The sequence below is a fragment of the Crassostrea angulata genome, chromosome 7 (assembly GCF_025612915.1).
Source record: "Crassostrea angulata isolate pt1a10 chromosome 7, ASM2561291v2, whole genome shotgun sequence".
Taxonomy (NCBI): domain Eukaryota; kingdom Metazoa; phylum Mollusca; class Bivalvia; order Ostreida; family Ostreidae; genus Magallana; species Magallana angulata.
The window spans coordinates 26726536-26750082 of NC_069117.1; the positions used below are offsets into that span (position 1 = coordinate 26726536).

Here is a 23547-nt window from a genome sequence, read left to right on the forward strand (position 1 = left end):
GCGGCTGAAAATGAACATTTCCTTGAATTAGTTGAGAATATCATGCTAAAATACCTTGGTTTGCTTAAAAGGGCAAATGGAGCCGCATAAAATCAAATTTTGGTCATGTGCGGCTGAAAATGAACATTTCCTTTAAATAGTAGAGAATATCATGATAATAAACCTTGAATTGCTTGAAAACGGCAAATGGAGCCGCAAAAAATCAATTTTTGGTTATATGCGGCTGAAAATGAACATTTCCTTGAATTAGTTGAGAATATCATGCTAAAATACCTTGGTTTGCTTAAAAGGGCAAATGGAGCCGCATAAAATCAAATTTTGGTCATGTGCGGCTGAAAATGAACATTTCCTTTAAATAGTAGAGAATATCATGATAATAAACCTTGAATTGCTTGAAAACGGCAAATGGAGCCGCAAAAAATCGAACTTTGGTCATGTGCGGCTGAAAATGAACATTTCCTTGAATTAGTTGAGAATATCATGCTTAAATACCTTGGTTTGCTTAAAAAGGGTAAATGGAGCCGCATAAAATCAAATTTTGGTCATGTACGGCTGAAAATGAACATTTCTTTCAAATATTAGAGAATATCATGATAATAAACCTTGAATTGCTTGAAAACGGCAAATGGAGCCGCAAAAAATCGAACTTTGGTCATGTGCGGCTGAAAATGAACATTTCCTTGAATTAGTTGAGAATATCATGCTTAAATACCTTGGTTTGCTTAAAAAGAGTAAATGGAGCCGCATAAAATCAAATTTTGGTCATGTGCGGCTGAAAATGAAAATTTCCATCAAATATTAGAGAATATCATGATAATAAACCTTAAATTGCTTGAAAACGGCAAATGGAGCCGCAAAAAATCGAACTTTGGTCATTTGCGGCTGAAAATGAACATTTCCTTGAATTAGTAGAGAATATCATGCTCATAAACCTTGAATTGCTTGAAAACGGCGAATGGAGCCACATAAAATCAATTTTTGGTTATGTGCGGCTGAAAATGAACATTTCCTTTAAATAGTAGAGAATATCATGCTCATAAACCTTGAATTGCTTGAAAACGGCGAATGGAGCCACATAAAATCAATTTTTGGTTATATGCGGCTGAAAATGAACATTTCCTTGAATTAGTAGAGAATATCATGCTCATAAACCTTGAATTGCTTGAAAACGGCGAATGGAGCCACATAAAATCAATTTTTGGTTATATGCGGCTGAAAATGAACATTTCCTTGAATTAGTTGAGAATATCATGCTAAAATACCTTGGTTTGCTTAAAAGGGCAAATGGAGCCGCATAAAATCAAATTTTGGTCATGTGCGGCTGAAAATGAACATTTCCTTTAAATAGTAGAGAATATCATGATAATAAACCTTGAATTGCTTGAAAACGGCAAATGGAGCCGCAAAAAATCAATTTTTGGTTATATGCGGCTGAAAATGAACATTTCCTTGAATTAGTTGAGAATATCATGCTAAAATACCTTGGTTTGCTTAAAAGGGCAAATGGAGCCGCATAAAATCAAATTTTGGTCATGTGCGGCTGAAAATGAACATTTCCTTTAAATAGTAGAGAATATCATGATAATAAACCTTGAATTGCTTGAAAACGGCAAATGGAGCCGCAAAAAATCGAACTTTGGTCATGTGCGGCTGAAAATGAACATTTCCTTGAATTAGTTGAGAATATCATGCTTAAATACCTTGGTTTGCTTAAAAAGGGTAAATGGAGCCGCATAAAATCAAATTTTGGTCATGTACGGCTGAAAATGAACATTTCTTTCAAATATTAGAGAATATCATGATAATAAACCTTGAATTGCTTGAAAACGGCAAATGGAGCCGCAAAAAATCGAACTTTGGTCATGTGCGGCTGAAAATGAACATTTCCTTGAATTAGTTGAGAATATCATGCTTAAATACCTTGGTTTGCTTAAAAAGAGTAAATGGAGCCGCATAAAATCAAATTTTGGTCATGTGCGGCTGAAAATGAAAATTTCCATCAAATATTAGAGAATATCATGATAATAAACCTTAAATTGCTTGAAAACGGCAAATGGAGCCGCAAAAAATCGAACTTTGGTCATTTGCGGCTGAAAATGAACATTTCCTTGAATTAGTAGAGAATATCATGCTCATAAACCTTGAATTGCTTGAAAACGGCGAATGGAGCCACATAAAATCAATTTTTGGTTATGTGCGGCTGAAAATGAACATTTCCTTTAAATAGTAGAGAATATCATGCTCATAAACCTTGAATTGCTTGAAAACGGCGAATGGAGCCACATAAAATCAATTTTTGGTTATATGCGGCTGAAAATGAACATTTCCTTGAATTAGTAGAGAATATCATGCTCATAAACCTTGAATTGCTTGAAAACGGCGAATGGAGCCACATAAAATCAATTTTTGGTTATATGCGGCTGAAAATGAACATTTCCTTGAATTAGTTGAGAATATCATGCTAAAATACCTTGGTTTGCTTAAAAGGGCAAATGGAGCCGCATAAAATCAAATTTTGGTCATGTGCGGCTGAAAATGAACATTTCCTTTAAATAGTAGAGAATATCATGATAATAAACCTTGAATTGCTTGAAAACGGCAAATGGAGCCGCAAAAAATCAATTTTTGGTTATATGCGGCTGAAAATGAACATTTCCTTGAATTAGTTGAGAATATCATGCTAAAATACCTTGGTTTGCTTAAAAGGGCAAATGGAGCCGCATAAAATCAAATTTTGGTCATGTGCGGCTGAAAATGAACATTTCCTTTAAATAGTAGAGAATATCATGATAATAAACCTTGAATTGCTTGAAAACGGCAAATGGAGCCGCAAAAAATCGAACTTTGGTCATGTGCGGCTGAAAATGAACATTTCCTTGAATTAGTTGAGAATATCATGCTTAAATACCTTGGTTTGCTTAAAAAGGGTAAATGGAGCCGCATAAAATCAAATTTTGGTCATGTACGGCTGAAAATGAACATTTCTTTCAAATATTAGAGAATATCATGATAATAAACCTTGAATTGCTTGAAAACGGCAAATGGAGCCGCAAAAAATCGAACTTTGGTCATGTGCGGCTGAAAATGAACATTTCCTTGAATTAGTTGAGAATATCATGCTTAAATACCTTGGTTTGCTTAAAAAGAGTAAATGGAGCCGCATAAAATCAAATTTTGGTCATGTGCGGCTGAAAATGAAAATTTCCATCAAATATTAGAGAATATCATGATAATAAACCTTAAATTGCTTGAAAACGGCAAATGGAGCCGCAAAAAATCGAACTTTGGTCATTTGCGGCTGAAAATGAACATTTCCTTGAATTAGTAGAGAATATCATGCTCATAAACCTTGAATTGCTTGAAAACGGCGAATGGAGCCACATAAAATCAATTTTTGGTTATGTGCGGCTGAAAATGAACATTTCCTTTAAATAGTAGAGAATATCATGCTCATAAACCTTGAATTGCTTGAAAACGGCGAATGGAGCCACATAAAATCAATTTTTGGTTATATGCGGCTGAAAATGAACATTTCCTTGAATTAGTAGAGAATATCATGCTCATAAACCTTGAATTGCTTGAAAACGGCGAATGGAGCCACATAAAATCAATTTTTGGTTATATGCGGCTGAAAATGAACATTTCCTTGAATTAGTTGAGAATATCATGCTAAAATACCTTGGTTTGCTTAAAAGGGCAAATGGAGCCGCATAAAATCAAATTTTGGTCATGTGCGGCTGAAAATGAACATTTCCTTTAAATAGTAGAGAATATCATGATAATAAACCTTGAATTGCTTGAAAACGGCAAATGGAGCCGCAAAAAATCAATTTTTGGTTATATGCGGCTGAAAATGAACATTTCCTTGAATTAGTTGAGAATATCATGCTAAAATACCTTGGTTTGCTTAAAAGGGCAAATGGAGCCGCATAAAATCAAATTTTGGTCATGTGCGGCTGAAAATGAACATTTCCTTTAAATAGTAGAGAATATCATGATAATAAACCTTGAATTGCTTGAAAACGGCAAATGGAGCCGCAAAAAATCGAACTTTGGTCATGTGCGGCTGAAAATGAACATTTCCTTGAATTAGTTGAGAATATCATGCTTAAATACCTTGGTTTGCTTAAAAAGGGTAAATGGAGCCGCATAAAATCAAATTTTGGTCATGTACGGCTGAAAATGAACATTTCTTTCAAATATTAGAGAATATCATGATAATAAACCTTGAATTGCTTGAAAACGGCAAATGGAGCCGCAAAAAATCGAACTTTGGTCATGTGCGGCTGAAAATGAACATTTCCTTGAATTAGTTGAGAATATCATGCTTAAATACCTTGGTTTGCTTAAAAAGAGTAAATGGAGCCGCATAAAATCAAATTTTGGTCATGTGCGGCTGAAAATGAAAATTTCCATCAAATATTAGAGAATATCATGATAATAAACCTTAAATTGCTTGAAAACGGCAAATGGAGCCGCAAAAAATCGAACTTTGGTCATTTGCGGCTGAAAATGAACATTTCCTTTAAATATTAGAGAATATCATGATAATAAACCTTGAATTGCTTGTACACGGCAAATGGAGCCGCAAAAAATCGAACTTTGGTCATTTGCGGCTGAAAATGAACATTTCCTTTAAATATTAGAGAATATCATGATAATAAACCTTGAATTGCTTGAAAACGGCAATTGGAGCCGCAAAAAATCGAACTTTGGTCATTTGCGGCTGAAAATGAACATTTCCTTGAATTAGTTGAGAATATCATGCTAAAATATATTTGTTTGCTTAAAAAGGGTAAATGGAGCCGCATAAAATCAAATTTTGGTCATGTGCGGCTGGAAATGAACATTTCCTTCATTTCCTTGAATTAGTTGAGAATATCATGCTAAAAGACCTTGTTTTGTTTAAAAAGGGCAAATGGAACCGCATAAAATCAAATTTTGGTCATGTGCGGCTGAAAATGAACATTTCCTTCAAATATTAGAGAATATCATGATAATAAACCTTGAATTGTTTGAAAACGGCAAATGGAGCCGCAAAAAATCGAACTTTGGTCATGTGCGGCTGAAAATCAACATTTCCTTGATATAGTCTAGAGTATCGTGCTTATAAACCTGAATTTGCACATAAATAGGCAAACGGAGCAAATACAGTAAAACTTCGTTTTCTCGAACTAGATGGGACTGTTAAAACACTTCAGAGATAGTGAGTGTAAAATACCTTTAAAGTATGGGCTTCGGACTTACAAATCACTTTGTCATATCCGTTGTATCTGAGATATCAGTATTCGAGATATCGAGGTTCAACTGTAATCGATTGTTGGTCATATGCGGTTGAAAATGAACATTTCCTTGAATAGGGCAAACGGAGCCGCATATAATCGAATTTTGGCAATATGAGAATGATAATGAACATTTACGCAAAAATAGTTGAGAATATCTCGCTCATAAAACTTTGGTTTTAAAGGCAAATGGAGCCGCATAAAATCAAATTTTGATAATAATAAAAAAAATGTTTAAACACATTAAAATTTCCAAGAAAAATCTGTTTCCATGTGTTATAAAAACAACCTATCTTTAAGAACATTTTTAATGGACTTCTATGTCTTTATGTTGTTTCCATGGTCTTGCAAAACGATACACTTTTCCTATGAGATTACTTATTTTATTTCAGAATAGTTGACTATTAACGGGATCAATTAAAGCACTTATTTTCCCTCTCAGGACTTGCCTCGTCCAAAAAATAAATAAATGCCCAGCACCTGAAAGCTTTCAAGAGGATTTATTATTTCCTTCATTAATTTTCATACCAAGAACATGTTTACTATTAGTTTGTCAGTTTTGTCAGATGGAGCAAACATCGACAATTTCATGGAAACTCGATGTTCAACATGTACTTAATATTCAGTTATTCATAAAAGAGTGTAACCTGTTTAAAATGACTTCAAATTTCACATGAAATGCATTTCAAATACAACTTAAATGCAAATTTATTATTCTTCAAAAGAAAACAAAAGGTCTACATTGAATATTCATTATCATTATCAACCACTGTGTCTTTTTTGCCTCAAAAACTAAAAAGAAAATAAAGATATATTTAAGACATTTATTGATTTTGATTAAACAAGAACAACAAATACTTCATCATTTATAGAATATAGGTGTAATAACTAAAAATCAGTGCAATTTCATATTGCAAATATACATGTATTGATTAATCAATAACTACAAGTATTTTAAAAGTTATTCATAGGTGTACAGTTAGATATACACAAGTAATTGTTTGCCTCATTAGCAAGAAAACAAACACAGTGACAATTATAAGTACCGGTATTTGAAAGTATGACATCTGCACAGGTTTGTACTAATTTAACTTTTTACAATAAAAACAAGAAGTATTCTTGAATCTTCATTGAAAGGTATTATTAATGATGTAAAGGAACAGAAAGAAATGGTCTCTAAGCCTATACATTTTTTTTTATCAAAAAATCACTGACTACTGGTAAATGTGGTAATAACGGTCAGACGACACGTTCCTCAATTTTTTAAAACTTTTTCCAGGAATTTGTTATTGATTTACAACTACTTTGAGAAGCTTTCTTGCCAAAAATTAGGATACCTTACCAGGAATTTCTGCAAAATACTAAAGTATGCAATTTCCTTAAATTCTTTTTAAAATACACTTGAATTGCTGATATTAAAATTTATACATTGATAAATACAGCCGGAGATGGTGTTTGAACTCACGACCCATGGAACCTACACTTCTAGCGGTTGGCGGCCACCGCTCTAACCACTCGGCCATCTAGGTTTACAAATGCAAAAAATAAAAATTTAAATCATTTAAAAATGATTATAAATAATAATTTTTTTTGGAACTCTTTATTACGAGGAGATACAAAAAAGATGCTCGAGGAAAGTGTCGTCTGACCTTAAAGTAAATCCTTTAGAGGTAATAATTAAAGTAAGATACTGATGCTACTGTTTTGAAATAAACTTAAAAGCTTAAATTATTCTCTCCATCAAAAATGACAACTTCATAAACCACACATGATAATGACAATATATTCTCATAACATACCGGTATTGTGATATATGAATAGCCCACTATAATTTAAAACAGATACCGGTATACATATATACATTAAAGAGAGCGAAGTAGAAATAATATTTTTTAAATTTACACATTTAAAATTAACTGTTCACTTCCTAGCATGTACATAGTTGTTATTTGCAAATTAGATGGTATATGGTATATATACATGGTATATATATAATTATGCTATACAGGAGGATGAATTAATTTGTTTCCCTTAAATAAAAAATATAATAGGCTGTTTATAGAAACTCCTCAATGATGTGACTGGGGATGTTCCTTTCTGGTTCCCATGTAGGATCTTCATACCCTTCCCATTTGACAAGAAATTCCGTTTTCCCATTTTTCTTCCTTTTGTCGATGATTTCTTCGACGTAGTAGAATGGTTCATTGTCTGTAATTATCAATATTGAAGAATGAATTCTTACGAAAATAAAATATTTGAAAGAATTTTAAAACTGAATCACACTTCAAGATCAATTTCTTCAGGTCAAATCTCTGCATGAATATAAAAATAATATACAAGATTAGTCTCTTGTGAAGCACAAAAACAGAAAAAAAATTAGAAAAAGTTAAAATTGCATGTCAAAGTCATGAGGTCAGTTGAAATAACAGTGGTGTCGGCAACAAATTTAAAGCGGGGCAGGGGTTGACTTATCAGAAATTCTTGCCCCCCCCCCCCCATAAAAAGTTTTTTTTATGGCTATGTATAAATTTGCAAAGAAAGTGGGAGGGGGTACTAAACCCCCTAGCCCCCCTCCCCCCCTTCTCCCCAGTTCCGACAGCTATGAATAATCATCGTTCTTTCTAATATGTTTCATCATAAGTAATGTACAAGTAGAATATGAAAGCCCAGCTTCTTTCATTTAAAAGTATCAATTTTAAAAATGATCGAGTTCCATATGTTTGAATTTGAAGTTTAAGGGTCATGGCATTTTAAATGATCAACTAAAATTAAGTCAGTCATTAAGTTATAAGAGAGATACAGAACTCACAAGTCTTTGTAATGTTAAAACAAGGAGCGTACCACATTTTTTGTTTATATCAATAAAACATTAAAATACAATCTGAAAAACTCTTGGAATGTACAGTTTTATCAAAAGCAAACTAGCGATAGAAAAAAAAATCTGCTTGAAAGCAAGTTATATCATTATACTTTCATGTTAAATAGGGAAATTAATCCGATTGGTTTAGACGCAGTGGTAATCCGTTCTATTACCCTCAGCGTTGGCAACATACTTGGCAACGGGCAACATAATGAATTGTTACATGCACGTCAAAATATGCGTGTACGGTTTGCCGTAGAATTTATTTCATTTCTATATAAAAGCAGTAAAATTTTCTTTAAAATTAAGGCATTCAGTACAATAAAATAAATAGTGCTTGTTTGGGAGGGTAACTGTTGAAATTGACACTCCAAGAAAACCATTGTCAACTGAAGCAAGGCACTATTTATATAATGGTATACCAAAAAATTGTAAACAGAAACAAGGCACAATTCTTGTTTACATTACAAAGACATGTCAGCTCTGTATCGCACCGTAACTTGACGACTGATTAAGGAATTTTAGTTGATCATTACAAATGTCTTACTTAAGCATTCTAAGCATTAAAAATTGATGATTAAAATTTGACAAAAATTGTGACGGTTCACAAAGTAAAATACCACAGTAAATTGAAAAAGGTCGATCTTGTTGCCAAATATTCGCTACATATGAGCTTCACCTCTGCCCCACCCAGGGGTCGATCTACAGACCTGTGGAACCCACTCTCCTAGCAGTATGCGCCGGATGTGCCAACCACTCAGCCAAAAAAGCTAAAAAGACTTGCTTTTGATGACGAGAGGGATAACACACTGGCTCACACTAACACAGTCTTTGATATGATAAGTAGAGATGAAATTGCATAAATATACATGCGCGGATCTAGAGGGGGGGTCGGGGGGGTCCCGACCCCCCCTGGAAAATGAAAATTTATTAAATTTACACAGTAATACAGAAACACATACCATCAATTGCCATTTTCTTCTGTTTTGTCATTGATCCCTTCCCTTGAAAGAATTAAATAGACATTATGATTTATATGACTTGAGCACGACATTCATGAAATTTACATTGTAAATGAAAACTTGATCAGTTTGTGCACTTTTGCTGATTAAAAATAATTATTAATTTTAAGAATGCTTATATTCTTATACATAATCTGTATACATAATCTTATATCTAAATACCTTTGCTTTTTCCTTTCCGTTTGGTCATTTTTCTCATCTCTTTCTTAATTTTCTTCACTGAAACTGAAACAAAACATTTAGTGATAATTTTATGCCAATAATTTATTTCAGTTTGTTCTATATAGCCATGGTGAACCACTTGAAAAAATATAGCTGGTAGAATATTACTACTCATTTGTCTACTTGTGAAAAGTTTTCAAAAATCATTTCAGTTTTTACCATTTGGTTCTGTGTATACAGCACTAGAGACAAGACTCCTTTCCTCCACAGACACATCAGTACCTTTGAAATAAACGACTAATTAATATAATAAAACAGTTCCAGCTAGTGCTCAAAACTACAAATAATTACAAGTTGCACAATACCTAGCTCTGATGTTACTCCAAGTATGCCAATAAGGTTGTTTTCCATATCCTCTATCTCTGTGGTGGTAAGTTGTGCTGAAAAAAAATATTGCATGTGTGTCAAATGTTAACTCCAAATTATAATATTGTTTTCACATGACAGTTTTTGTTTATCTACTTAACAAAACTTTTTTCATGATACTTGTAATATGTTGGATAGGCTTCAATGCACAAATCAAATAAAACAATTTGTCCCATCTAAAATAAATAAAGGACTGTACATGCCAAGAGTTAATTTTGGCCCCCAATGAAATCGACATCTATAACAGTGATTAAATTGTTATCAAATTGTTGCTTTATATTGCAATAGAAATTATATCTAAGATGTTTTAAATACATTTGTCTCCTTGATCTGCATTCACTGATTGTAAATGACCTCATTACTGATGCTTTTTTTTTTACAATCTAAGAATGAGCAAAAAATTTGCATTTTATATCAGAAAGGAAAATTGCCTAAAAAAAAACAATTCTATAATTCTAATTTAAAGGCATGTTGATCGAAGTTTAAATCATATTGGATAAACTTCACAAGTATAGTTGTGCACAGTTAACCGATATATAAAATAAAATTAAGACTTTCATTTTAAGGGGCAATTTGAGACACTAACCGATATAGTTCTTTATTTTGAAACTTTATACATGTATTAGTAACAATAAAATATATATGCATACATGATGATGATGATGATGGCCTAGTTGACATAGCAGAGGTAGAGGGTTGATCAATAGACATGTTAAAGGAGGCAGATGATGCTGACTGTTCCTTAGTGAAAGCTTCCTGGGGAACAGTATCTGGTTCCTCTGCTGACTGTGGGAAACTTTGTAACAAGGGAAAAACATATTTGCTTATTAATATAATTCATTTAATATATATATTCAATATACCAGTAAATGGTTTAAAGACATAACATTTTAGCCCTTGCAACAAGTGTAGTCCTCTGCAACCTTGAATCTCTCTTAGATGTTTGTTATTCCAGAGGCTTTTGAGTAACTATTAAAGTTTTTAATATGACTAATATGACTATCATACATACTTTATTGATATGCTGGCACAAGACAATAGTGATTGAAGCTTTTCTTCCCCATAGTGGGATGGCGGGTGCAATGGCAAAACATCCCGGGGAAGTCCCTCCACTTCAATCGCCCCTTTCCTCACCATCTTGTAAGGGAAGCTCCCTGCTTTGCCTGAAGCCTTTCCTGTTAAAGCAATTAACATTATTTTTGAGAAATTTATAGTTTTATAAAGTTCAGAAAATGCAAATAAGTTTTTCTAAGTGAAAATGTAGAAAAAAATTTGTAAATTAGGATACAGAAGCATTTACAGCATGTTACATCTACATGTATTCGGGAAATATTTTTAATATGAACTGATTCAATAATTAACTTGAATACAAACTCCTATGTCCAATCATTAATATTCACCTATAAACTTATGTTCAGGGCTCAACTTTCCAATACATGCGGAACTAATGGTAATTTTCCAAAAAAATTTCACTAGAGGCCAATAGGCCTTAACGGTCACCTGAGTTGAATATAACCCATACACAAACTTGTCGAGGAGTCTCATAAATGCATTTAATTTAGTTTCATTCTGGAGTAAAAAAATTATAAATTTGTAATGATGACCACCTCCCTGCCTGAAATCTTTCAAAAAGAACTATGAAACCTATAATTTTGGCAAAAAACTTAATGATCTGGTCTACAAAATCATGTCTAATAGTTTCTGACTTTGACAAATTAATTTGCTAAAATGATAAGAAGATTACACTGTCTCCCTAAAATCTTCAAAGCAAAGGGTATAGCTTTGAGGGACATTATCAATTTTAGTAAATTGACATCATCTTTTTTACCTATTCTGTTCAACTTTTAAAAAAAAAACTGTTGAGCCTTGAGTAAAATAAAATAAAAACACAAACAAGAAAAACTTATCAGTTTTCATAAACATTATAATATTTGTAAAATTTCAAAAATATATATATATTTTTTACAAAACTAACAATTTTATGAACTAGACTTCAAATGTACATACAAATTTATACTTACTGTACAATTCGTTCATGTGAATTTGAACTGTCTTTCGCAACTCATTAACTTTTGACTTCTCAAAAGTAGAACAATCTGTAATAAAATTTAGCTAATAAAGCACAACCTAAGACATGTCTTTACTTTGTAATTCATATTTCATTAAAATGGAAAGTGAATACAATTAATACAATTATTATAAAGATTAAAAAAATTATATTTAACACTGATGCCCTGATACTCTCCATTAAGAGTCAGAAAATAAATGATTAATAGAAGGTATTTACATGTAAACAAAATAAATTGATAATTACTAAAAGTTACAAGGGCAGCAAAAACCAGAACATTAGACACTTGCAAGAGAGCACATATTTTTTTATATAATATCTCCTATGCATAAGGTCTGACAATAATCCACTTTCTGTTAACATTAACTAATAATCAAAGCTTTTATATATATATGAGTGTGTGTGTGTGAAATTGGCCAATTTCATTAAAGCTCCCAGACAAAGTATTGACTTAGGACCCCTGGCATTGTGAGGATGGCAATGTTGAAACTTACATCAAAACCTAACGATCCACTTGGCTTTTAAGGTTACACTGGTGTTTGAATAGTTTACATTTTTTTTTATAATATACTAGTACTGCTTCGTAGTTTATAAAGTGTAAACTTCCCAAAGCCAGGTTATACAGCGTAACTTTGGTAGGTATTTTAAAGCCACATTAAATTGAAATTACAGTACTCAGGTCTGCATGCATTTGTTTTGAGGTAGCCACATTTCAAATTTTATGGTATTACATGTATTGATAAAATAAAAAGTTGGTAATGCGGAGAACAATCATGAAAAGAAAAATTCACCCTCATTTATTCGTAGTTTAGTTGTGAAATATTACTTCGAGTGGCCATTTTCAAAGAGCCACTTTGTTTAAAAATACTGGTACATTAAAAAATTATGCCTACAATGTTTGATGTTCATATGTTGATAAGCAATGGATACTAAAAACATATTGATTAGACTTGGGAAGTATATCTATGAACGAAAAATTTTCATCATTATTATATAGAAAATGCAGGTATCAAAAATTCAAATACCAAGCTCCCTCATCTATTTTAATGCCGATAAATTGATATTAAAAAAAGCCTCCATTCCGCATCTGTTTCACAAAAAAAATGGCCTGAGAACCAGAGAAAATATTTATGTAGCCTTACATTCATTTCTTAAAAATTTTAGTATTCATTACAAATCAAACATTAATGTTTAATAATTTAACATTAAATGAACAACATAATTGCAACAATCAATAAAGACCTTGTATTTAAAGCATTTTCAGGAATAAAATACTATGCTTAAAGTTAAAAGGAAAGGAAAAAGTTTATGGCGTGAACAGGAATCATAGGACACTTAGCTTCTGCATCACTATATAGTCAACTAATCTAACCAATATATGATGTATAAAGGCTGAGAGTCATGGTTCAAATAGCCGAAACTACTACAATGATTCAAATCAGAAGGATTTAAATTATTTCCCACTTGTTTTAATTAAACTACTGAAAACCAAAAGTAAATTTTTCTTTTCAACACTTATTTAATAAATGTTCTTTAAAGTACAAGTTGTCTCCCAATCTAAGTCTATTTACATTTGAGGACATTGTCATTTACTATTCATAGAAATTTTGATAAAGAAAAAATTCCGTAGGAAAGAAGAAAAGCATAAAGAAAACATATGGCTTGACCATGAATCTAGCCCATAACTTTTTAAAAAGTTGATATATATTTAACAATTAATTCAAAGGTTTACTGACCTTGATTACAAAATTTGCTGAATTTAAGTTCAGTTTCCTCATGATCAAGGAATTCTCTTCCTCTCCCTGTTCCCACACTGTGAACAGTATTATTTTCTGCAACTAAGGCAAAATTGGGCAAACCCATAATTTCCAACCTCTTGCTCTACAAATATAATCAAAGTACTGAAGTACTGACGGGAGTTGATTTTATCGATTATTATTCATTTTAAAATCAACGACATGTTACTTTGCTTGGCAAGTATTTTATAATTTGTCTTTGATTTATGCACATTTTTATAATATGAATTCTCGAACTTTTCCGACAAGGATTTTGAGAAAACCCCGGTATGAATCGTGTTGTGTAATGATTAAAGATAGAATTGATTCCATCAAACTATGTATAAGTAATCGAAATATTCAAAAAATGGTATGGATCCAAGCAATAATGAACTCTAGTCTCGTTCAACAAGATGCTCGGCTGTCTCCGTTAATCTCCAACAAGCAAGAGAATGTGTACACCAGATCACGTGATAGCTTGATGACGCGACCTCTAAATGTAGAATGACTCTATGCTTGTCGGAGATTTACGGAGACAGTAGTCTTGGTCATAGACGTTTGTCAATACTTTCTACGACGAATCAAACGGCTTGCGTAACCTAGGCTACGGAGACAGCCAATGGTTGAACAAGACTTTATTGAACTCTGGCGTATGAATACATACGACTGCAAAAAACTTCTAATTTGTTCGTACTATTTAAAATCTGACTATTTCTTAGGTATTTATAAATAAGTTTCCTTTTTAAAAAATGCTTCAGCGTACATTGCATCGATTTTATCGATTATTTTCAAGAACTAACTCTTGTCAGCGGTGATGATTTGTGCTTAGGTCCAAACATTGTTTCAGTTTCGGTTTGCCAGAGTGACTGCATAGGAGAGTTGATTAAAATCAACTCCCAAAAATCAATTAACAGTTAAAGAGTTTATAAGAGAAAAACCAATTAAATGTTATGAAAAAAGCATTATTTTCTCTCCTGAGATTTTTGCAAAAACCTGAACCTATTAACTTTTATTTTTCAAATAGATAATAAAAATAGATATCTCAAACAGAATTTGGCTATGACTTATTTGTAAATATGACAGTTTTTAAAATATATTATCCGAATTGATGAAAAGTGAGATATCTAATTATTGTTTCCATTTAGGAAGTATGAAGAAGGACAAAGTTCTTGCATCAACCTAAAATTATTTATTTCTTTTATCCACAGGAATTACATAATTATTATATGATTTTTGGTGTTGCTTGATACTTGCTATTACTGATTGTTTGCTTTTGTTAAAGACTAGCTTTTTTGGTGACTTAAATTAGTACACAAAAAATAATTACTTCATTACAAGATAGCATTTAGGAGTACAGGTTTATATTTGCTTCCTAATTTTCTAACAGCCAAAAATTTACATAATTTATGACAGATACACAATTATCAAGGGTTTTAATGATATTTGATTAACGCACTGTCAACTGAATTATTATTCTATAAGTCCAAAAAAGGCCCTATACCTTTAACTAGATTTGGGACCAGTTCATCCATGAACATTACTCCCTCATAAACAAAGATGATCCTATAGTAGACGATTTATCACCAAAATAGCTAGGTTACATTAACATGAAGAAAAACCATCTTGATCATATAAAAAATAATATATAAGCTATTTACAGTCCATTCTAGTTGCTTCAAGAGGGTTCTTATGGTCTTCCTCTGACTTGAAGGATCATCTGCTAAAGCACTTCCTCCATCCTCTGCCATTCCCCTCGCCATCTTGGCATACCTCTCTTTTTCCTCCTCTCCAGCAGAATCCCACTCCATTTTCCATACTGATGGATTGAAGCCAGGATGATCTACAAATTTGTTTTTTACTCAACTCAAAAGGATCACAATTTGAAAAAAAAATTGACTAAATTTAAATAAGACTTCATTTCTAAGGTGAGATACAGTGTTATCTGTAAAAGCCATATTATATGCCTCTCCTCATGGACCTTTTAATTAAAAAAAAACCCAATAATAATATTAATATTGCAAGTTATTGAACTTAATTAAAATTTAGAATTTATGAAATTAAGAAGCTTTTTAGTACATATGAAGACATTTAAGTAAATAAAAGAAACTGGATTGAGGTACTGATAATAATACTAACTATTAATATCTAATATATTGAGTGAAAGGTTAATTAACACATTTAACTACATCAAAGCCTGCCTGTTTACTCTTTGGATTTAAGTTAATAAAAATGATTCATTCATTTTCAGTGGTGACTTAAATTTCATTAACAAAAAAAAAAACAAAAGGTGAAAAGGCCTCAGTGACATCATGCAAACATAATGCAAGAATTATTTTAAAAAGTCTTTTTAAATTTACAGATAAACAACTATTGTTTAAACTAGAGGTACTGTGAGCAAGCTCACAATTGATACCCCCCGCTAAGAAAAATCATAACTCATGTATTTTTTCTATTATAGAAAATATTGAATGAATCTATTTCATCGTCCATTTTCTATAAATAACAACTGCTCTATTTTTTAAAAACTGTTAATGCTTATATGAGTACACAAACCAATTTCTATTCTTTAAATTCCATTTTAGTTCAAGTTAACTGTTAATGCATGAGGACATTTGCATCCTAATGTTAACAAACATGACTCAAATCAAACGAAATTCCAATTTTGAATTATTGGTATACTGAGCCCGATTTTTTTTTTAACAATGACCTTGAACTTCCTCAATTGACCTTTGGTCAAGGTCATGACATACTCTCAGGTTATAAGCATTCTAGATGTGAATTAAGAACTTCCAATATTTGTCCATTAGAAAGATATGGACTGGACACGAGTTTTATACTTTTCTGCAAGTGACCTTGGCCTTGCCCAAATGACCTTGGGTCAAGGTCATGACAAACCCTTATCTTATAAGCAATCTTTGTGTGAACTGAGAACTTCCAATGTTTCTCCAGAAGAAAGATATGGACCTGACAAGAATTTTGCACTTTTTTCTGCCATTGACCTTGACCTTGTCCAAATGACCTTGGGTCAAGGTCATGACACATCCTTAGGTCATAAGCAATCTTTGTGTGAAGTAAGAACTTCCAATGTTTCTCCATTAAAAAGATATGGACAGGACACGAATTTTGCAATTTTTTCTGTCAGTGACCTTGACCTTGGCTTAATGACCTTGGGTTAAGGTCATGACACACCCTTAGGTCATTAGCAATCTTTGTGTGAAGTTAAAACTTCCAATGTTTCTCCATAAGAAAGATATGGACCGGACACGAATTTTGCACTTTTTCTGTTGGTGACCTTGACCTTGCCCGAATGACCTTGGTTCAAGGTCATGACACACCCTTAGGTCATAAGCATTCTTTGTGTGAAGTTAGAACTTCTAATGTTTCTCCATAAGAAAGATATGGACCGGACACGAATTTTGCACTTTTTCTGCCAGTGACCTTGACCTTGCCCGAATGACCTTGGTTCAAGGTCATGACACACCCTTAGGTCATAAGCAATCTTTGTGTGAAGTAAGAACTTCTAATGTTTCTCCATAAGAAAGATATGGACCGGACACGAATCGAACAGACAGACGGACAGACGGACGGACGGACGGACGGACGGACGGACAGACGGACGGACGGACAAGGTGATTCCTATATACCCCCCCAAACTTTGTTTGCGGGGGGTATAATAATATATAATTGTAGTTTTGGGGCCATATGTTATACTAGTAGTCTGGATAGAGCAGGGTTAGAATTGACTAAACACTGTCAAAAAAAGTTCATGCTGAATAATCGAGCTGTTTTTATGTTAAAAGTTTAAGATTGTGAAAGTAACTTAAAGGTTGAAATTTTGAATTTTAATTTTTTAAATATTATTCTAGTACCTACATGTATGTACCCTACAGCCTGTTAGGTTATTTCTTTTATTAGGTTAAAGTTCTGAAATATTATTCCTAGCTGTCATTCAAATTTCTTAAAAAATTCATTAGCAACAACTATCACATTTTTTTCATGAAAATAAACAAGTTATCGCTTATTTTTTAATAGAAATAATTTTATTTACTAATGATGCAATTTTACTTCCAAACTAATATTCATTGTGAGCATTTTATATAGATCAGCTGCTGATTACATTTCTTTTGTGGGAGCAAAACCTTAATATAATTAAAATTAGATCTTTGATTTGCTCCAACTAGAACACTCTTTGCTACACTGTAATGATCTAGTTGGAGCGGATCAAATATCTTTGAATTAGATTGGCTGAAACTTTTAGCTACTTTTCATGGAAATTTATGGGAATGAAAGCTATATGTTTAAGCACTGCTCAAAGCATGATTTTTTGAAAGAAAAAAAAACATTTCAAACTAACCTTTGGAGTACTCCTTACAAAATAAGGAATAAGCAGTTGGCCTTACGGCTGGAAGAGTTGTCCTTTTAATAAGTTTTGTACGTCCACTTTTGGACTTGTGGTGATTTCCCAACCAATTCTGAAATAAAGTTGCATATATATTATTATAAAAAATAAACAGCATTATAAACCATTACAATATTTCATGTAATGTGCGTAATATACCTAGGATTTGAGTGCACAAACACAAACTAAAAAATGAAAATCTAAATCTGGACTGGGAGTTGAACCAGGAACCCCTGCAAAACTAAAAGGCACATCTACAGCTCCTGTATTCCTCCCTCCTTATAATATATATTCCTAGCTCAAATTGCCTATGAAGATCGACAAATAACAAATTTTTTGAGGATGTAATACTTATTGTATACATACATTGCCTTACTGATTAGGGTCAGCAATCAGCACCTTCTATAGAAGGAAAGGAGAAAAGAATGAATACAGTATACCGCATATATATCCCTATTAATCATTTTTGCTAGTCTATTTTATACACAGCTGGGTGTATGATATGAATTCTTTATAACTCTGTCTGCAGATGTGTAATGGGGAGCATTCTTTTTTTGTTATTGAATATGCTGTATATATAAGACTGAGAAAGAAATCACCATATCCATGCAAATATTCAAAATTATACTGAACCTTATTACCGGTAACAATCCAGACACTTAAATCAACATCAAGTTGAGGCAATATACAGATACTGTAGATTCCTTATTTTACGCGAGTACTTAATTCCGCGATTCAACGATTTACCATCAAATCGCGAGAACATAAAATCGCAAATGGCGAAATTTCATCATACTAGTTTCATGTAGTTTACATGTCTCCCAAAATTAAAAGCGAGATTTTAGAATTCGCGAGACGGGCTTCTCGCGATTTTACGCGAATATTAATTCCTCGCGTTTAATTAGGAATTTACAGTAATCGGGGATGGGAGAAATAATGACGGAGCAAACCGGGATTCCATTACCAGCGTCAGATAGCTCAGTTGGTAGAGCACTTGACTAGAGATTCAGGGGGCCCAGTTCAAATTCTGGTCTGGTCTGTCATTATTTCTCCCATCCCTGTTACACAGAGCTGTTGAAGTTTCTTATTACTGTTAGACACATGGTCTGACACAATAAAAGGTTCTGTCAGATTAGACAGTGTTCTGTCAGACCAGAAACATGTATTATTGTAAATAAAGAAAAATATGCATCAAAGAAATGATTTTATATGTTATGAGTACAGTTTCATAAATATATCCATGTGCTGTGCCTATTAATATCAGTCTATTCATTTAACCCTTACTTTCATAATTCTTTTTTAATTTTCTGAGTTGACATTTCATTTTCAACTCTCTCAGTTACACTCTCTGTCTTTACTACACTCTAACTACTGGCAACATATCAACTTTTGTTTAAAAATCTTGAAAAACGAAGACCCCTGTTGTTTTCCCGAGTTCCAATATGGCTGATGAGCTGACTGGGTGTGGATGAACTATAATAATGAAATACTATATCATAGCTTTGAACTCTCAAGGACCATTGGTGTTCTAGTAAAATATATTTAATTAGCCCGTTTTCGTGACTTTTCTATTCTACAAACTCGATCGACATTGCCGCCATTACTGTTTATATGACCTTCACCTCAGTATTCAGATCCCGACTGATAAAATTAGGCTAAGCATTATGTCCGATTTTTTCAATCAGTCATTTGGACCAATGATTTCAATAAAGTTATTGGTCAAGAAAAATTTGAACCGGCCTTGCTCAGACAGGGCCAACGGTTTTCAACAATTCTGAAAATACTTTTTACATGTCACAAGACATGAATGTAATATTTTTGACACTATCCCATCATGTCAGGTCAGCTCAAGTTTGCAGTAACATGACGTCATTAGCTAATACGACTAAAGAGAGAAAATGCTTTTTGTTGTTTTTCATTAAAAACTGACTCGATGGTTCTTGAGAACAAAGTTAGATTGTGACAAGTTTATAACAACAATAACAGACAACCTTCAGAAAACTGCAGTCAAGCCTTTGGCTTTGAGTTTAGTGGGCATTGCTTTGAAAACAATATAGATGAACTTAGAGCATTTAATCAATTTAAAGCAATAATGTGATTGTTATTTAAAAGAAAACAATTAACGTATGAAAAAAAATACCTTAACTTGAACTTCTGTTAAATTTAATTTCCCTGCCAATTCCTGGCGACCACTCAACCAAGTCTTTCCCTTCCTCAAACCATGTTCATATGCCTCCTCCAACATCTTTACTTGTTCTTGAGTAAATTCTGTCCTCTTTTGCTAAAACATTGAAAAAGAGGTACACAATCTTCAATGAAAATAACAACTGTGTTTGGGTTATATAAAATGGGCAAATGTTTTGCAATTTTAGAAAGGTGAAATTAACATATGGCGAGAGAATAACCTTGCATGTATACATTAGTTTCTGTCAAGGTTTGATAAAATAACTATACCCCACTCACAACCAGTACACTGTACATTGTAGATAAGTGTGTAAAATCAATATACTCCTATACATGTAACACTTTGACCATAAAAAGGACAATGTGCGGTTTTATGCATTTTTTGTCCCCAAAATTAAAGTTTTATAAAGCGCTTTAAAAATAAGGGTGAAGATAGTTAGAATCATATTAAAAATAAGGGTGCAAAAGGTTATTACCACAGTGACATCATAGTGTAGAATGACGTCATGAAGTTGACGTCATAGATAAATTGCTAATGAGCAATGGTGGTTAAAATCAAGATTAAAGTGATAGGCGTCCACTGTACAATGATTTATACGTAACACCCCCTCCCCCCACCCGATTTTTCTTCGGACCTTCAGTGCAAAAGCAATGCCTACTCTCTGGCGTACGTAACACCCCCACCCCCCCCCCCACCCGATTTTTCTTCGGGCCTTCAGTGAAAAAGATTCCTCTCATATAAATATGAATGGGAAAATATAAACTTATGATTATATTTATAATTACTTACTGTGTTTGCAAAACATATTATGAGGCTAGGAGCAGATCTACAGAAAATCAAATGGAAATACCGGTAACCCCCGCATCACCCCCCCCCCCCCTCTACCTATTTAACTATCCGTAAATGTCTTATAAACAAATGATTTACACTTACCTTCTCCATCCTTAATTCTTCTTCAATAGACATAAAAAAATATGACGGGATTTATAGGCCTAGAGGTTACTCGATCTCTTCTGTTGTCTTTTTGAAAACGCACGTGCGATTATATAAAAATGGCGAAGGTGATGAGGCTACTTGTAGGAATCAACCGGTCATCAATTTATCACGTGATAAATCATAACAGCCCGGTCATAAATTTAGTTTATCATATTTCTATCATAAACATGTAAGTAACAAATAGATCAAAGTGAACACGGGTGGTGGTCGAGCATCTGGCATTCCATAACAAACATGACAAAAAGATTTAATCAAGGGGGGGGGGGGGGGGTTGATTACGATCGTTAGGTTAATAAGTCTACTCTACAAACAAATTTAAAGAAAAAAATGTAAAACAAAGTAACAAGTAACAAGTTAAAGATTAATTCTGAAATGAATATTGATTAAAGTATCGAATCATTATAACTATAATTTTCAATTAAATAGTAAAAAAAAAAAAATACGGCATTAAAGTGTGCAGAAGCAGTGGTTTTTCCAAAAGCTATAAAAGATATATGGCCTTATTGATTTCTGTATGTAAATTATGTTTATTAATAGTGTAACAAAAACAATATTTATACGAATAAAAGTAGAACGATATATTTAGTTTACTAAGACCGAGGTTTTCCGCAAACCTGCCCAAACAAAAACTTTTCTTAAGAAATCATATCAAAATCACTTAAAAATCATATCAAACTCACAAATACATGATTTTGCTCTATGATTTAGACATGATCCATTAAATGAATCATACCCAAATCATAGGTGACAAATAAGGAAGTATGATCCTGATGTGGTTTGTTTCTTGGTTTTGAGTCTGCTATGATTTTCTTGTGATTCTGGTATGTGCTATTATCTTAGATGGCAACAGAGCATGCGTTTGAAATGATTCGTTAATTGCCAGATAAACTGACCACTAAGAATTAAGATTTCTGCATAACAGGAAGTTAAGTTGCAAATTTTGAATGTTCATCTTGGAGCCTAAATGTGATGTACATGTCAGGAAAATTTGTTATTGTTGGGCATCTTGCTCTATTGTGGCATATTTATAAAATGAATTTATGGAAGTATTTTGGGGGAATATATTCTTGTTCACTTGAGGTAAATAATATTTTATAAAGACTAATTTACAATACACTATCAAGTGATTTATTAAGTGAAGCAAGCAACTAATGCATGGATGTACATGTATCATTAGTTCAGACCGGGAGCTACAGACCTGCAGCTAGGTTTTGAAATGCATACGTAATATCTTAATTTGTACAATTCATGTAATAATTGCTAGAGGAGTTTGAAATAACAGTATAATTATCATCTAAATTATGGAAGTCTTTGATCCTGTGTTCAGATTAGATTGGCTTAACGATACAGTTCATGTGACATATGTACATGTATATACTTTTTTTCATATTTGGTAATTGACAATGTATTTCAAATATTTAAGTATATAATTGTCTGTTGAAAATTATAAATTAAGTGCCTGGTCATTTTTTTCTTTAAGAAATTATTGTATAATTGTCCTTTAACAGGTCATATAAGAATCATGGTTTTGATACGAGTTGTTAGTTACAACAGATCATACCAGGACCATGGTTTTGATACGAGTTGTTAGTTACAACAGATCATACCAGGACCATGGTTTTGATATGAGTTGTTAGTTACAACAGATCATACCAGGACCATGGTTTTGATATGAGTTGATAGTAAAAATAGATCATACCAGGACCATGGTTTTGATATGAGTTGATAGTTACAACAGATCATACCAGGACCATGGTTTTGATATGAGTTGTTAGTTACAACAGATCTTACCAGGATCATGGTTTTCTTGCAATTTGTTTAGTTTTACAGATCACCCGAGAATCATGATCCATTAACTCATTTGCATGTGAAATTTTCCTATACCGAAATCATCTCAAAACCATGATTTACACACAAGCCATTGATATGATCCCGTAGGCTATTTTTTCTGTTTGGGTGGTGTTACTGTTCTGAACGCTAACCCCAATAGTATATGGTATAATGGTAATACCACAGATAGCATTGAGAGCTGTAACCCCGATAACTTTTTTGTCGGTTCAGGGCTGTAACTCTGTTCGTATCAGGTGCACAGTTAGCCCAACATATCACTTTATGCTAACGTGCGGGGTTCCAGCACAGCTAGCCCAACCGTTCTCTTCCAGATCTTAAACCATTCTCTCTTACAATTATTATTTTTTTTTTGACAGGCATTGCTTTTTTGACAAAGGAATAGTAATGGCATGCCAGAAAAGTAAACATTCACACATATAGCTGTTACGATAATTTCACACTTCTATTGTCCAACAATTATTTAATTTGCCTGGAGATTAACTTAAGAAGATATCAAAGACTAGTGTCAAGAGGATTAACAT

At 32.8% G+C, this 23547-nt stretch overlaps 1 protein-coding gene across 1 annotated transcript; it reads right to left on the bottom strand.

Annotated features, from left to right (window-relative positions):
- Positions 1–6092: 6092 nt before the first annotated feature.
- LOC128156637 (uncharacterized) lies at positions 6093–21786 on the bottom strand. The gene is made up of 13 exons (XM_052818856.1): positions 21113–21786; positions 20135–20275; positions 17950–18067; positions 15254–15435; positions 13557–13701; positions 11774–11848; positions 10765–10927; positions 10403–10548; positions 9692–9766; positions 9546–9608; positions 9327–9389; positions 9105–9146; positions 6093–7490 (listed from the first exon to the last, which is right to left on the bottom strand). Exons 1-13 carry the CDS (start codon positions 21143–21145, stop codon positions 7339–7341), a joined length of 1398 nt encoding a protein of 465 aa, XP_052674816.1. The 5' UTR covers positions 21146–21786; the 3' UTR covers positions 6093–7338.
- Positions 21787–23547: the final 1761 nt, after the last annotated feature.